Source organism: Salvelinus fontinalis, chromosome 1 (assembly GCF_029448725.1).
Source record: "Salvelinus fontinalis isolate EN_2023a chromosome 1, ASM2944872v1, whole genome shotgun sequence".
NCBI classification, from domain to species: Eukaryota; Metazoa; Chordata; class Actinopteri; order Salmoniformes; family Salmonidae; genus Salvelinus; species Salvelinus fontinalis.
This window is the reverse complement of record NC_074665.1, coordinates 73,976,888-73,994,599: the sequence shown is the minus strand read 5'-3', so window position 1 is coordinate 73,994,599 and position 17,712 is coordinate 73,976,888. Positions and strand designations below refer to the sequence as shown.

At 42.8% G+C, this 17,712-nt stretch overlaps 1 protein-coding gene across 3 annotated transcripts; it reads left to right on the top strand.

Moving 5' to 3' along the window:
• Nucleotides 1-302: 302 nt before the first annotated feature.
• Nucleotides 303-13,460, top strand: LOC129861535 (PHD finger-like domain-containing protein 5A). Of its 3 annotated transcripts, none has more exons than XM_055932897.1 (4): nucleotides 303-413; nucleotides 12,570-12,593; nucleotides 12,795-12,999; nucleotides 13,260-13,460. In XM_055932897.1, exons 1-4 carry the CDS (start codon nucleotides 362-364, stop codon nucleotides 13,282-13,284), a joined length of 306 nt encoding a protein of 101 aa, XP_055788872.1. In that variant the 5' UTR covers nucleotides 303-361; the 3' UTR covers nucleotides 13,285-13,460. The 3 variants fall into 3 exon arrangements, with proteins under 3 accessions (XP_055788872.1, XP_055788870.1, XP_055788871.1); XM_055932896.1 differs by having other exon boundaries at nucleotides 305-413; nucleotides 12,795-12,961; XM_055932895.1 differs by lacking the exon at nucleotides 13,260-13,460 and having other exon boundaries at nucleotides 304-413; nucleotides 12,795-13,084.
• The last annotated feature ends 4,252 nt before the right edge of the window (nucleotides 13,461-17,712 follow it).

Sequence of the window (17,712 nt, the reverse complement as noted above, 5' to 3'; positions counted from 1 at the left end):
TCAATTTTAATTTTTAATTCAGAGATGTATATAGAATATATTGTTCTTAACTAATATGCGATATGACTGCCACAAATGAAACCCTGAAATGTCTAATCTAATATTTTGTGTATGTAGCTAAAATTACCACGGGATGAATTATGTGCGTTTCATATGTAATATTCACTCCTTGAATTTAGCTGGATTAATTCACTGACATGTCCATAGCCATAGTAATTTTAACTAACGTGAAATAAACAAAAATGATATGATCCGAAAAACAAACTAAACGTAAATGAAATACAAAGTTCAAATGTCACGTGTATCTGTGGGTCAAAGTTGAAAATTCAAAATAACTATCGTATTCCCTCCGTTCGCGAGAATGGCTAAACATCATCCAGATTTGATCTTTTGTCGAAAACAAGCTGGTGTTGGTAAGGTGTTTATTTGATGTTTGATTCATATCATTGCGTTAGTACTTACTTCTAATAAGCAATGATAAGTGCTGAGCTTTTGCCCTTTGTTGAAAGTGTCTGGCTAGATAAGATAGCTTGCTCGGAACAGTTAGCACATTCATTTGCTAAATGTATTTGTCGCATACACATATTTAGAATATTTTATTGCGGGTGTAGCGAAATGCTTGTGTTCATGACCGTAACCTGCTTCGTCATCAACCCATTAACTTTATTGCATCAACCCATGCTACCAGTATGTCACATGCAGTGTTGCCAACTCATTTTCAGGGTAAGTTGCTAGAGGCAGGTTGACTTGTTGCTAAAAGTTGCTAAATGACGTGGTGATGTCATTGCGTGATAACGTAAAACTGCGTCATTACGTAGAACACACAATTACGTTACTCAAATTGACTGGCCATCTCGGCAAAAAATATGATTTGACATTTGTTCAGGTACAGACACCCACTCTTTTCTGTACTTCTGTCTGTACAATTTTGATTGAGACATGTTGATTGATGTTGTAAGCTCTGTTTGTAAGCTTTGTAAGCTTCTTGACCAACTATATTCATTGGGTTTGGCTCGTTGAACCCGTACTACTGCTGCTGCAGTCAGCCAACAATGATTTGCAATTTGCTGAAATTGCTGCAGGCCTTCTGCTGCCGTGCACGAGCTGAGCGCCTGCTGCTGACGTCACTCACAATGCACTTTTGCAGCCAGGCACGTGTGTGTGACAGAGAAAATCGTTTTTGTGTAATTTAGAAGGGAAATGCGTGCATTTTAGCGTTTAAGTCACTTTTCAAAATTTGCTAAAAGTTCCAAATACATTTTTTAAAGTAGCTAAATTTGTTGCTAGGTGCTGTTTGAAAAAAAAAGTTGCCAGGGTATTCTAAAAAGTTGCTAAATCTAGCAACAAAATTGTTAAATTGGCATTACCGGTCACATGTGCAACCAGAGGGGGAAAAAACTCTCAACCACCTTTACTCCACACACAAAGATGCATACAAAACTCTCCCCCACCCTCCATTTAGCAAATCTGACCATATTTCTATCCTCCTGAATCCTGCTTACCATTAAAAAAAACTATAGCAGGATGTACCAGGGACTACAGGACTGTTATGCTAACATAGACTGGAAGATGTTCCCGGGATTCATCCAATGGCATTGAGGAGTATACCACCTCAGTCACCGGCTTCGTCAATAAGTGCATCGACCAGAAGCCATGGATTACAGGCAACATCCGCACCGAGCTAAAGGCTAGAGCTGCCGCTTTCACGGAGCAGGACACTTTTTCCCCCACTTTTATTTAACCAGGTAGGCCAGTTGAGAACAAGTTCTTATTTACAACTGCGACCTCGCCAAGACAAAGCAAAGCAGTGCGGCAAAAACACAGAGTTACACATGGAATAAACAAGCACACAGTCAATAACACAATAGAAAAATCTGTATACAGTGTGTGCAAATTAAGTAAGGAGGTAAGGCAATAAATAGGCCAATAGTGGCGAAGTAATTACAATTTAGCAATTTACACTGTAGTGATATACAGTGGGGAGAACATGTATTTGATACACTGCCGATACACTGCTTTTCTGATGTATCAAATACTCATGTCATGCAATAAAATGCAAATGAAATGAATTACTTAAAAATCATACAATGTGATTTTCTGGATTTTTGTTAGATTCCATCTCACAGTTGAAGTGTACCTATGATAAAAATTACAGACCTCTACATGCTTTGTAAGTAGGAAAACCTGCAAAATCGGCGGTGTATCAAATACTTATTCTCCCCACTGTATGTGCAGATGAGGATGTGCAAGTAGAAATACTGGTGTGCAAACGAGCAGAAAAACAAAACACATGGGGTGAGGTAGGTAGTTGGTTAGATGGGCTATTTACAGATGGGCTGTGTACAGCTGCAGCGATCGGTAAGCTGCTCTGACAGCTGATGCTTAAAGTTAGTGAGGGAGATATAAGTCTCCAACTTCAGTGATTTATTTTTTTATTTTTATTTTTATTTATTTTTTTGCAATTTGTTCCAGTCATTGGCAGCATAGAACTGGAAGGAAAGGCGGCCAAAGGAGGTGTTGGCTTTGGGGATGACCAGTGAAATATACCTGCTGGGGGCGTGTGCTACGGGTGGGTGTTGCTATGGTGACCAGTGAGCTGAGATAAGGCGGCGCTTTACCTAGCAAAGACTTAGATGACCTGGAGCCAGTGGGTTTGGTGACGACTATGTAGTGAGGACCAGCCAACGAGAGCATACAGGTCGCAGTGGTGGGTAGTATATGGGGTTTTGTGGGCACTGTGATAGACTGCATCCAATTTGCTGAGTAGAGTGTTGGAGGCTATTTTGTAAATTACATTGCCAAAGTCATGGATCGGTAGGGCAGTCAGTTTTACGAGGGTATGTTTGGCAGTGTGAGTGAAGGATGCTTTGTTGCAAAATAGGAAGCCGATTCTAGATTTAACTTTGGATTGGAGATGCTTAATGTGAGTCTGGAAGGAGAGTTTACAGTCTAGCCAGACACCTAGGTATTTATAGTTGTCCACATATTCTAAGTCAGAACCGTCCAGAGTAGTGATGTGTTACGGGATTTTTGTGTTTAATGACTAAAATATGTATACATTTGACTTAGAATTATAACTAAACAGAATACTACTATATTACTGTAAGAATGAATCTTATTATAATCATAATGTTGAATGTTATGTGTTCCTTGTTAGAAAGAATGGGTTTATCTTCAGACAGGCTAGAATGATGTCTCTACCCAGGGAGGGGAAAGACCTTGGGTTGGTTGTAGATAGTAATGAGAACTGTACTGTACTGCCATTGTATCCGAGAGGAGGATGGACATTAAAACCTATGACATCATCTTTATTATATAACCTGATGTAAAATGTATTATGATCAGTACTCTCGAGACTAAACGCTATTGATTGATTGATTTTAAGACTGGTATCTGTCCATTTTATGCTGATAATTATCTTACAAATTCTTATTTATGGGCAGAGTGTTTTAATGGAATTGGTTAATATACACAGGAATGAAATTCCTTTAACATGATGCTAGTTGGTCGGGCGGGTGCGGGCAGCGATCGGTTGAAAAGCATGTATTTCGTTTTACTAGCATTTAAGAGCAGTTGGAGGCCATGAAAGGAGTGTTGTATGGCGTTGAAGCTCGTTTGGAGGTTTGTTAATAGTGTCCAAAGAAGGGCCAGATGTATACAGAATGGTGTCGTCTGCGTAGAGGTGGATCAAAGAATCACCCACAGCAAGAGCAACATCATTGGTATATACACAGAGAAAAGAGTCGGCCCGAGAATTGAACCCTGTGGCACCCCAATAGACTGCCAGAGGTCAGGACAACAGGTTCTCCAAATAACACACTGAACTCTATCTGAGAAGTAGTTGGTGAACCAGACGAGGCAGTCATTAGAGAAACCATGGCTGTTGAGTCTGCTGATTTAGAATACAATTATTGACAGTCAAAAGCCTTGGCCAGGTCGATGAAGACGGCTGCACAGTACTGTCTTTTATCGATGGCGGTTATATCATCATTTAGGACCTTGAGCATGGCTGAGGTGCACCCGTGACTAGCTCGGAAACCAGATTGCATAGCGGAGAAGGTACGTGGGATTCGAAATGGTCGGTGATCTGTTTGTTCACCTGGCTTTCGTAGAGACTAATCCGGACACTAATAAGAAATCCCACAAGGCCCTCAGACGAACCATAAAACAGGCAAAGTGTCAATACAGGACTAAGATAGAGCCGATGTAGTATGATTCAAACGGTCGTCAATGTGGCAGGGCTTGAAATCTATTACGCACTAGAAAGGGAAACACAGCCTCGACACACACAGCTGCCCAGTGACACGAGCCTACCAGACGAGCTAAATGCCTTTTATGCTTGCTGTGAGGCAAGCAAAACTGAAGCATGCATGAGAGCCCCAGCTGTTCCGTACGACTGTGTGATCACGCTCTCCATAGCCGATGTGAACAAAACCTTGTACTCAAAGCATGCGCAAGACCAACTGGCAAGTGTCTTCACTGACATTTTCAATCTCTCCCTGATTGAGTCTGTAATACCTACATTTTTCAAACAGACCACCATAGTCCCTGTGCCCAAGAAAGCGAAGGTAATTTGCCTAAATGATTACCGCCCCGTAGCACTCACGTCTGTAGCCATAAAGTGCTTTGAACGGCTGGTCATGGCTCACATCAACAACATGCCAGAAACCCTAGACCCACTCCAATTTGCATAACACCCCAACAGATCCACAGATGACGCAGTCTCAATCGCACTCCACACTACCCTTTTCCACCTGGACAAAAGGAACACCTATGCGAGAATGCTGTTCATTGACTTCTGCTCAGCGTTCAACACCATAGTGCCCACAAAGCTCATCACTAAGCTAAGAACCCTGGGACTTAGGGCTGGGCGACATGGCCAAAACATATCACGTTTTTTTTTAAGACTATTTGACGGTGTTTTTAGTTTCTGAATAATAAACATTCTATATTTGCTTTGAGTAGTTTGTGACCCTAGGGTGGCAACACATACATTCTAAGAAATTTCATTGAGTCTTTCTCCATTCTGATTCAACTTCAACCAAAATAAATTTCAGCACTTTTATCATTTCTGCATTTCCTGCACTCAATTGCACTGGTGGAAAAAGTACCCAATTGTCATACTTGAGTAAAGATACCTTAATAGAAAATGACTCAAGTAAAAGTGAAAGCCACCCAGTAAAATACTACTTGAGTAAAAGTCTAGAAGTATTTGTTTTTTAATATACTTAAGTATCAAAAGTAAGTACATTATATAAATTACATTTAAGTATCAAAAAGTATGAATAATTAATATTGAGCAAACCAAATTGCACCATTTTCTTTTTTAATTTACGGATAGCCAGGGGCACACCAACACTCAGACATAATTTACAAATCAAATCCAATTTATTTATATAGCCCTTCTAACATCAGCTGATATCTCAGTGCTGTACAGAAACCCAGCCTAAAACCCCAAACAGCAAGCAATGCAGGTGTAGAAGCACAAAGCATTTGTTTAGTGAGTCCTCCAGATCAGAGGCAGTAGATGACCAGAGATGTTCTCTTGACAAGTGCGTGAATTGGACCATTTTCCTGTACTGCTAAGCATTCAAAATGTAATGAGTACTTTTAGGTGTCAGGGAAAATGTATGGAGTAAAAAGTACAGTATTTTCTTTAGGAATGTAGTGAAGTAAAAATACAATTTGTCAAAAATAGTAAAGTACAGATACCAAAAAACATGCCTTAAGTAGTACTTCAAACAATTTGAAAACAATACTTAAGTACTTTACACCAATGCTCAATTGAGAGAATTTCCACACTGCCACATAGGGCTGCACGATATGGGCAAATATTGTAGAACTTATTTTTAACCAAATGTTGCAATTGTGATTTGACTTGCGAATTAGAGCAAAACTGTTGGAATCATGGAAATAGAATGACCATTCTAATTCTATAGTTAGAATATAATTGTGGGCACTTTGAATACAGTGTTGTTTGAGATGTTAACAAATTAAAATGCCAACGAGGAGTTATTGTGACAGGGTAGGAACTAAAGTGTTGATAAGTGTTTCCTACTGGACCCTATAAGCTTTGGCTACATTGCATGTTTTCTCTTAGCTACTTCATGTTGCTAACATTCTTGCTTTGCATATTCCTCATTTGATTTAGAAGATACTGTTGCACAAACAACATGCTGATTTAGGTCTACACCATCACTTGCTACGTTTGCTCTTACTCAGTACATTTATTAGCTAGCTATTAGCATTAGCGGCTAACAATTAGGGTCTCATGATTTAGGGCAACTTGCTAAAAAAAGACAAACTAGCTGTTTCCTGATATAAGAAACACAAACTAATAGTATCATTATAGAACACTAGTTGATTTATATTAAGAAGCAAAGTGAAAACAGCATTGTTGTCGTCAACATTGTTGCATATGCTGCATTAACCATGCAGACTGAACGCAAATGTCTTGTAGTTGAGGAACATCAAATGCGCTCCTTAAGTGACGGGGCGTGGCTAGGTCTGTGTGGAAAGTGGCACGGAGAGAAAGAGCGGAGAGAGATGACTCAAGTAGCGAAGTAAACTACACTGCTCAAAAAAATAAAGTGAACACTTAAACAACACAATGTATCTCCAAGTCAATCACACTTCTGTGAAATCAAACTGTCCACTTAGGAAGCAACACTGATTGACAATAAATTTCACATGCTGTTGTGCAAATGGAATAGACAAAAGGTGGAAATTATAGGCAATTAGTAAGACACCCCCAAAAAAGGAATGGTTCTGCAGGTGGTGACCACACACCACTTCTCAGTTTCTATGCTTCCTGGCTGATGTTTTGGTCACTTTTGAATGCTGGCGGTGCTCTCACTCTAGTGGTAGCATGAGACGGAGTCTACAACCCACACAAGTGGCTCAGGTAGTGCAGTTCATCCAGGATGGCACATCAATGCGAGCTGTGGCAAGAAGGTTTGTTGTGTCTGTCAGCGTAGTGTCCAGAGCATGGAGGCGCTACCAGGAGACAGGCCAGTACATCAGGAGACGTGGAGGAGGCCGTAGGAGGGCAACAACCCAGCAGCAGGACCGCTACCTCCGCCTTTGTGCAAGGAGGTGCACTGCCAGAGCCCTGCAAAATGACCTCCAGCAGGCCACAAATGTGCATGTGTCTGCTCAAACGGTCAGAAACAGACTCCACGAGGGTGGTATGAGGGCCCGACGTCCACAGGTGGGGGTTGTGCTTACAGCCCAACACCGTGCAGGACGTTTGGCATTTGCCAGAGAACACCAAGATTGGCAAATTCGCCACTGGCGCCCTGTGCTCTTCACAGATGAAAGCAGGTTCACACTGAGCACATGAGCACATGTGACAGACGTCTGGAGACGCCGTGGAGAACGTTCTGCTGCCTGCAACATCCTCCAGCATGACCGGTTTGGCGGTGGGTCAGTCATGGTGTGGGGTGGCATTTCTTTGTGGGGCCGCACAACCCTCCATGTGCTCGCCAGAGGTAGCCTGACTGCCATTAGGTACCGAGATGAGATCCTCAGACCCCTTGTGAGACCATATGCTGACACATGCACATTTGTGGCCTGCTGGAGGTCATTTTGCAGGGCTCTGGCAGTGCACCTCCTTGCACAAAGGCGGAGGTAGCGGTCCTGCTGCTGGGTTGTTGCCCTCCTACGGCCTCCTCCACGTCTCCTGATGTACTGGCCTGTCTCCTGGTAGCGCCTCCATGCTCTGGGCACTACGCTGACAGACACAACAAACCTTTTTGCCACAGCTCGCATTGATGTGTCATCCTGGATGAACTGCACCACCTGATCCACTTGTGTGGGTTGTAGACTCCGTCTCATGCTACCACGAGTGAAAGCACCGCCAGCATTCAAAAGTGACCAAAACATCAGCCAGGAAGCATAGGAACTGAGAAGTGGTGTGTGGTCACCACCTGCAGAACCATTCCTTTTTCGGGGGTGTCTTACTAATTGCCTATAATTTCCACCTTTTGTCTATTCCATTTGCACAACAGCAAGTGAAATGTATTGTCAATCAGTGTTGCTTCCTAAGTGGACAGTTTGATTTCACAGAAGTGTGATTGACTTGGAGTTACATTGTGTTGTTTAAGTGTTCCCTTTATTTTTTTGAGCAGTGTATATTGACATTACACGTGGCGTATCACATTTAACAAATCAAACATTCAAATACCGGTATAGAATGTAAAGTAAAAACCCTAACTGGTCCCTGCATAAAAAATACCGGTATATTATAAAATACGGTATACCGCCTAGCCCTACTGGGAATAAACACCTCCTTCTGCAACTGGATCCTGGACTTCCTGACAGGCCGGCCCCAGGTGGTAAGGGTAGGCAACAACAACACATCTACAACGCTAATCCTCAATACTAGGGCCCCTCAGGGGTGCATGCTTAGTCCGCTCCTGTACACCCTGTTCACCCATGACTGCGTGGCCAAGCATGACTCCAACACCATCATTAAGTTTTCTGATGACACAAGTGGTAGGCCTGATCACTGATGAGGCAGCTTATAGGGAGGAGGTCAGAGACCTGGCATTATGGTGCCAGGACAACAACCTCTCTTTCAATGTGAGCAAGGCCAATAAGCTGATCGTGGACTACAGGAAAAGGAGGGCTGAACAGGCCTCCATTAAACCGACAGGTCTGAAGTGGAGCGGATTGAGAGTTTCAAGTTCCTTGGTGTCCACATCACCAACAAACTATCATGGTCCAAACACACCAAGACAGTTGTGAAGAAGGCACGACAACACCTTTTCCCCCTCAGGAGACTGAAAAGATTTGTCATGGGTCCCCAGATCCTCAAGTTATACAGCTGCACCATTGAGAGCATCCTGACCGGTTGCATCACCGCCTGGTATGGCAACTGCTCGGCATCTGACTGTAAGGCACTACAGAAGGTAGTGCGTATGGCCCAGTACATCACTTGGGGCCAAGCTTCCTGACATCCAGGACCTATATACTAGGTGGTGTCAAAGACTCCAGTCACAGACTGTTTTCTCTGCTAACGCACGGCAAGCGGTACCGGAGCGCCAAGTCTAGGACCAAAAAAATAAGACTACTGAACAACTAAACTAATCAAATGGCCACCCGGACTATTTACATTTGTAAACGCATTAAAAAAAGAAACGTCCCTTTTTCAGGACCCTGTCTTTCAAAGATCATTCGTAACAATCCAAATAACTTCACTGATCTTCATTGTAAAGGGTTTAAACACTGTTTTCCATGCTTGTTCAATGAACCATAAACAATTAATGAACATGCACCTGTGGAACAGTCATTAAGACACTAACAGCTTACAGACGGTAGGCAATTAAAGTCACAGTTATGAAAACTTAGGACACTAAAGAGGCCTTTCTGCTGACTCTGAAAAACACCAAAAGAAAGATGCCCAGGGCCCCTGCTCATCTGCGTGAACGTGTCTTAGGCATGCCGCAAGGAGGCATAAGGACTGCAGATGTGGCCAGGGCAATAAATTGCAATGTCCGTACTGTGAGACGCCTAAGACAGCGCAACAGGGAGACAGGACGGACAGCTGATCGTCTTCGCGTGGCAGACCACAACACCTGCACAGGATCGGTACATCCAAACATCACACCTGCAGGACAGGAACAGGATGGCAACAACAACTGCCCGAGTTACACCAGGAATGCACAATCACTCCAGTGCTCAGAATTTCCGCAATAGGCTGAGAGAGGATGGACTAAGGACTTGTAAGCCTGTTGTAAAGCAGGACCTCACCAGACATCACCGGCAACAACGTCGCCTATGGGCACAAACCCACCATCGCTGGACCAGACAGAACTGGCAAAGTGCTTTTCACTGACGAGTCGCAGTTTTGTCTCACCAGGGGTGATGTTCGGGTTTATCGTCGAAGGAATGAGTGTTACACCGAGGCCTGTACTCTGGAGCGGGATCGATTTGGAGGTGGAGAGTCCGTCATGGTCTGGGGCGGTGTGTCACAGCATCATCGGACTGAGCTTGTTGTCATTGCAGGCAATCTCATCGCTGTGCGTTACAGGGAAGACATCCTCCTCCCTCATGTGGTACCCTTCCTGCAGGCTCATCCTGACATGACCCTCCAGCATGACAATGCCACCAGCCATACTGCTCGTTCTGTGTGTGATTTCCTGCAAGACAGGAATGTCAGTGTTCTGCCATGGCCAGCGAAGAGCCCGGATCTCAACCCCATTGAGCACGTCTGGGACCTGTTGGATCGGAGGGTGAGGGTCATTCACCCCAGAAATGTTCTGGAACTTGCAGGTGCCTTGGTGGAAGAGTGGGGTAACATCTCACAGCAAGAACTGTCAAATCTGGTGCAGTCCATGAGGAGGAGATGCACTGCAGTACTTAATGCAACTGGTGGCCACACCAAATACTGACTGGTACTTTTGATTTTGACCCCCCCTTTTGTTCAGTGACACATTCAATTTCTGTTTGTCACATGTCTGTGGAACTTGTTCAGTTTGTCTCAGTTGTTGAATCTTACGTTCATACAAATATTTTCACATGGTAAGTTTGCTGAAATTAAATGCAGTTGACAGAGAGGACGTTTCTTTTTTTTTGCTGAGTTTATTTGTATTTATTATGGATCCCCATTTAGCAGCAGCTACTCTTCCTGGGGTCCAGCAAAATGAAGGCAGTTTATACAATTGTAAAACAGTACAATACATTCACAGATTTCACAACACACTGTGTGCCCTCAGGCCCCTACTCCACCACTACCACATATCTGCAGTACAATAGAGTTCCATGTAGTCATGGAACACAGCTCTATGTAGTGATGTGTGCTTCCCATAGTCTGTTCTGGACTTGGGGACTGTGAAGAGACCTCTTGTGGCATGTCTTGTGGGGTATGCATGGGTGTCCGAGCTGTGTGCCAGTAGTTTAGACAGACAGCTCGGTGCATTCAACATGTCAATACCTCTCATAAATAAAAGTAGTCATGAAGTCAATCTCTCCTCCACTTTGAGCCAGGAGAGATTGACATGCATATTTTTTATATTAACTCTCTGTGTACACCCAAGGGCCAGCTGTGCTGCCATGTTCTGAGCCAATTGCAATTTTCCTAAGTCCTTTTTTCTGGCACCTGACCACACAACTGAACATTAGTCAAGGTGCGACAACTAGGGCCTGTAGGACCTACCTTGTTGATAGTGTTGTTAAGAAGGCAGAGCATCACTTCATTATAGACAGATTTCTCCCCATCTTAGCTATTACTGCATCAATATGTTTTGACCATGACAGTTTACAATCTAGTGTTACTCCAAGCAGTTTAGTCATCTCAACTTGCTCAATTTCCACATGATTTATTACAAGACTTAGTTGAGGTTTAGTGAGTGTTTTGTTCCAAATACAATGCTTTTAGTTTTAGAAATGTTTAGGGCTAACTTATTCCTTGCCACCCACTCTGAAACTAACTGCAGATCTCTGTTGAGTGTTGTGGTCATTTCAGTCGTTGTTGTAGCTGACGAGTATAGTGTTGAGTCATCCGCATACATTAAACTCTGGCTTTACTCAGTCAGTGGCATGTCGTTATTAAAAATGTAAAATAGCAAGGGGCCTAAACAGCTACCCTGGGGAATTTATCTATACATACCTCATCTAACCTGTACCCCCGCACATTGACTCGGTACCAGTACCCCCTGTATATGGCCTCGTTACTGTTATATAAATGTATTGTTACTTTTTTATTGATTGGATTTTTTCAACTTTTGTTTATTTACAACATTTTATTAACTCTATTTCTTGAAGTGCATTGTTAAGGGCTTGTAAGTGTTTCACGGGAAGGTCTACACCTGTTGTGTTCGGCGCATGTGACAAAACATTTTATTTGAACGTTATAGCTATGTGATGGTGGTTAAGTAGACTAGCTAGTAAGATAATAGCTCTTGATCATGACTCCCAGTTCCATTACACATGAGTCATTGGACGAAGGCGTCTTCTGTAGTGGGGAGTTTTGTTAAGATCCCCGACGCTCGGTCTGAACATTTAAGTTAACATGCATCGCTTGTGGTATGGTTTTGGAAGCATAAGGAACTTATCAGCGAGAAATAATGAAGAAGAAAAAAAGTATACACACCTTGATAGGGTTAGTGTTCCCACACTGCCATATCTCCGTGTTACACGCTTGTTTATGTTATCGAGGCCACCACCTGTGCTAATTAGCTATCTAGTATGCTCCTCCGAATACCTGTGTGTAAGCGTGAATTGGGAAGTGTAGTTTTGTTGGATGGATCTGTAAAACACGTAGCAGTTTTTATTTAAAAAATTGAGCGATTCTTTCTCACTGATGAAAGGCAAGCGCTATATGTTTCGAAAGCGATGATTATGGATGTTTCTAAATGTTAAAACACAGCGTCGGGATTGTAGTTCACATGAGGCAGTTGTGGGCGACGCTAATAACTGTAGGGAGAAGGCAGTAAGCCCCTAGAGTTCTTGAGAGCTAGTAAGATGTCTTATTGATTGCATAACCCTTAGCTTTATGGAGCAATGCTTTGTTGCCTAGATACCTTATTCATGTTCACTCACTGTTTGTTCTATTGTTTACTTTTCAGCTATTGGAAGATTGTGTGAGAAATGTAAGTTTCAAAAACATGTTTTACATAATGTTGTCCCTTTCTCCCATACAGGGTGTATTTGCTGCCCTTTAATTTACCCTTATAACTCCTAGAGTAGAGACAGTAATCATCAAAACATGGTTTATTTTTTATATGTAATTACCCCAGTGTTTAATGCCGTGGCATTTTGAAGTCTCATCCCCCTCTTCCCTCCTCTCCTAGGTGATGGAAAGTGTGTGATCTGTGACTCGTATGTGAGGCCTTGCACACTGGTGCGCATCTGTGACGAGTGCAACTACGGGTCGTACCAGGGTCGCTGTGTCATATGTGGAGGTCCCGGGGTGTCTGACGCTTACTACTGCAAAGAGTGCACCATCCAGGAGAAAGACGTTAGTCGCCTGCTCTCTCTCTCTCTCACTTATAAAAGGTGTAGAAAAACCTTCACACCATTCAATGCTCCCGTATCATTTATGCAATGTTTCCAATAAACTATACAGAATCTTTCAATATTGTGCTCCTTCGACATATTCCGTTCTTGATCAATGTCGTGTGAAAAATGGAAAGGTGTCTGAGATGCTGAGTGAGTGATATGTGGTTGTACAAGTAATAGTCATTTTGAACAATCTCAATGTAATGTGAGAATACACCAACAAGTTATTTTTTCTACTCCTCTACTGGATGTGACAGCGAGATGGATGCCCCAAGATTGTGAACTTAGGCAGTTCAAAGACTGACCTTTTCTATGAACGGAAGAAGTATGGCTTCAAGAAGAGGTGAAGACAGGCCTGTTCAACGAGTGCTTTGCTTCTGTTTTTTTGTATTAACGTTTTTACCTTTTTTTGTGTGAACATGTTTTGACAATACAATAAAGCTTTATTTTACATTGCTGCTATGCACATGATTGCATTTTCCCTGTAGATTTGGTTAATTATCTAGTGTTCATAATTTTATGGGATGCACTGAGTTTTACACATGAATTAAATCTCATTTCATATAATGAAACTAGAACTGGGAAGAATTACCATCAGGAAAGATTGGCAATAGTTTCCCACAACTCTCTATTCCCCAAACAGTGAACTGGGGTGCCCTCTCGTGGTTTAGGTGAGATTTTCAGGGATGGTTCCATCCCTTGCGAATCTAATAAACCTCTGCATGCTAATTTGTTAACAGCATGTGCTTCCACAACACTGCTGTATTCTACTGTTTATCGGTTTAATGGTGGAGTTAGAGGACCCGTTTAGTTTTTACATGCCAAAGTGATTGCTTTTTGTAAAAACGCTTTCTCTGCCTTCCCAATGAAAACTAGTTTGTAAATTCGAACATTTTATGGAAAATAAACGTATTGTAAAAACTATTGGTCGCTAAGTCCGGAGAAATGACGTACCATGTTAAAAAAAACTGTTGGTCACTAAATACGGTAAGAAGGACCACGTAAAAACTTTTGGCTGATCTGCCCTCACCTGTTTGTGCAGTCGGCTGTAAATGCCCTCACCCGCTATATACTTAACTTATGGGTTCGTTCTGTCCTCAATAGTGCTGTCCAGTTAGAACATGAGGCCCATCATTTACATTTACGTCATTTAGCAGACGCTCTTATCCAGAGCGACTTACAAGTACATACATACTTTTTTGTACTGACCCCCCGTGGGAATCGAACCCACAACCCTGGCGTTGCAAGTGCCATGCTCTACCAACTGAGCTACACGGGACCATCACTGTACTCATGATAGTCACCACCACACACAGACACAGCTGTTTCCTTTGAAGATGTTTATATGGTTTTGGTAATCCGAATGGCTTGGAATCTTATTGTTATGGCTATTTCGATGCACACACAACATTCAGACATTCGTGTTAATGTCGATAAACAGTCCTACGAAACATGCGTCTTCTCCCTTCGGACAACGATAACGCTGACCTGATTGGGCGGGTGCAGTGTCCAGATGCGCATTTCCAATCGCTCTGATTGGTTGGGAATGGCAGGTTTATGATGGTTGAGGAATAACTAAGGTAGGCTGAGCAGCCAAACTAACGGGACTTTAGCGAAACTGAAGGGACTGTGAGGGGAAGTTTGGCAGTAGTGGGAAAAAGTACCCAGTTGTCATACTTGAGTAAAAGTAAAGATACCTTAATAGAAAATTATTCAAGTGAAAGTCACCCAGTAAGATACTACTTGAGTAAGAGTCTAAAAGTATTTGGTTTTAAATATACTTAAATATCAAAAGAAAATGTAATTGCTAAAATATACTTAAGTATCAAAAGTAAAAGTATAAATCATTTGAAATTCTTTATATTTAGCAAAACAGCACCATTTTCTGTTTTTGTTACGGAGACCCAGCGGCATGCTTCAACACTCAGACATATTTACAAACAAAGAATTTGTATTTGGTGAGTCCGTCAGATCAGAGGCAGTAGGGGTGTTCTCTTGAGAAGTGCATGAATTTCACAATTTTCCTGTCCTGCTAAGCATTCAAAATGTAACGAGTACTTTTGGGTGTTAGGGAAAATGTATGGGGTAAAAAGTACATTATTTTCTTTAGGAATGTAGTGAAGTAAAAGTAGACAAAAATATAAGTAGTAAAGTAAAGAACAGATACCCCCAAAAACGACTAGTACTTTACACCACTAAAGTTAGGATGTCTTCTAATGTAGTTGTATGGTTTGTAAATGGCTTTAAGCTATATCACCACCATCTAGTGGCCACAAATGAATGACACAAGATGTGATTCGGGACTCCAGCACTGCGGGTGGCAGTAAATCACCAATTTAACCTTTATGCTTTTTTTCAACACAAAATAAGAATATTGACTTCTTCAAAACGGAGATGGCCTCAATGGCAGGTATGGGTAACTGCATACGTGGAGTATTGCCGCGTTCAAAACAACTCGAGAAAATAAAAACTAGTTCTGACTGGGGAAAAAAATACGTTTTGAACGGTCATTCATCTCGGAATTCCAAGTCAGGCCCTTGGGCCTATTTCTAGAGCGCTAACATTTCGACCTGAAGATGACTGACGTCATGATTTGAACTTTTTTCTACAAGTTCACAGTTAACTTAAAAGCACCATGTGGCCTCCCGAGTGGCGCAGCGGTCTAGAGACGTCACTACCGATCCGGGTTCAATCCCAGTCTGTGTCACAGCCGGTCGCGACCTGGAGACCCATGAGGTGGCATACAATTGGCCCAGCGTCGTCTGGGTTAGGGACTGTTTGGCCGGCTGAGATGTCCTTGTCCCATCGCGCTCTAGCGCCTCCTTGTGGCGGTCGGGCTCATGCACGCTGACAAGGACGTCAACTGTAGGGTGTTTCCTCTGACACGTTGGTGCGGCTGGCTTCCGGGTTAAGCAAGCAGTGTGTCCAGAAGCAGTGCGGCTTGGCGGGGTCGTGTTTTGGAGGTCGCATGGCTCTCAACCTTCACCTCTCCTGATTCCGTACAGGAGTTGCAGCGATGGGACAAGACTGTAACTACCAATTTGGATATCACAAAAAAGGGGTAAAAAAATAAAAGCACCATGTGTCTGAAAGTGGGCATTGCGAAATAAGTGGGAGGGTCAATATATGGAAACAGCAAACTGGGCAGATTGGTTGCAACGCAAGACAAATAAAATTGTATTTGTTGCGTACACAGTTTAGCGGGTGCAGCAAAATGCCCATGTTCTCAGTTCCTATCAATCAATGCAGTAAATGTCCACAAGCACACAATCATCCAAAATGTGAAAGAGAGCGACCCAGCTCTAAGTATTTTACTGGTTTGTGACTCACTGACACCGCCCCCGGTTAGAATAAAGCAGTCCAAGAGTTAATACACCCCGGAACTTTATTCAATCACAGTAGAAGATGAACATGGGATGCAAAGTGGGAGAGATAGTGGAATAGTAGTGGTTCTGTAACAGGAGAAAGAAAGGTAATCCAGTCCAATGTACACAATACTATAACGGAGGTACAAGTAGAGCAACAAAGCTATTAACAAGAGGACTGTTTGCAAATGTATATGCTACCTGCAGGTTAGAGTACCCAGTGGTAGCCGGCTGGTGATTGAGGGGCAGAGTACCCAGTGGAGGCCGTCTAGCAGTGGCTGTTCAACAGTTTGATGGCCTATGGATAGAAGCTGTTTATCAGTCTCTCGTCCCCAGCTTTGATGCACCTGTACTGTCTCCGCCTTCTAGATGGTAGTGGGGTGAACAGGCCATGGCTCAGGTGGCAGAGGTTCTTGATGATCTTCTTGGCCTTCTTTTGACACCGGGTGCTGTAGATGTCCTGGAGGGCAGGCAGTGTGACCCCGATGGTGTGTTGGGCTGACCACACCACCCTCTGGAGAGCCCTGTGTTTGCGGACGGTGCAATACAGCCCGACAGGATGCTCTCAATGGTGCATCTGTAGAAGTTTGTGAGGGACTTTGGGGCTGCTTGCTGTTTCCTTGTAGCATTTTAATAATCCTAACCAGTTTTGCTAACATGGGAGGTTAGGAGAAGAGTTAGGCTTAGCTAAAATGCTATGAGGAAGTAACAAAACAGACTTGACTATCAACCAACCTGTCCAATTAGCTATTATGTTTCCACACACCCACATATGTTGTTCCTCCCAATTATTTTGCAACACCACTTTCAGAAACACTTCACATATGCAGTTATTTATGACTCCTCTACAGTGCTGCCTATGCTGTCACAGACACCATAATGAGACAAATATAAAGTCCTCTAACTCTATGGTTGGTCCCATCGCATAACCTCATGGACTACCCACTGGGCACAGATGTCAGTTCAATGTCTAGTTTAGATTTACACCTTTGGTTGAGTTTAACTAAATCTAAACTAGACATTGAACTGACATCTGGTTTCATGGTTTCTCCCAGTCTCAGAGGCTTATACAACAGTGACTGAATGTGTTACACAACACCTGGCATGGACAGAAGTTTCTTTTAAGACCAAGTAAAATGCCAAAAAAGAGTCAATGAATAAATTCTGTCCTGAAAGGTTATTCATGGTGTGTTCCTTTGTCTGGCTGGTTTCTTCTAAAGACTGTCATGTCTGTCAGCTTTTACCCAGTGCCTCATGAAAGTAGATAGTACTGCAGAGACAGGGTGTCATATTACACTTAAAACACAGACATGTAATTTATCCACCAAACACCTTCACTGTGTGC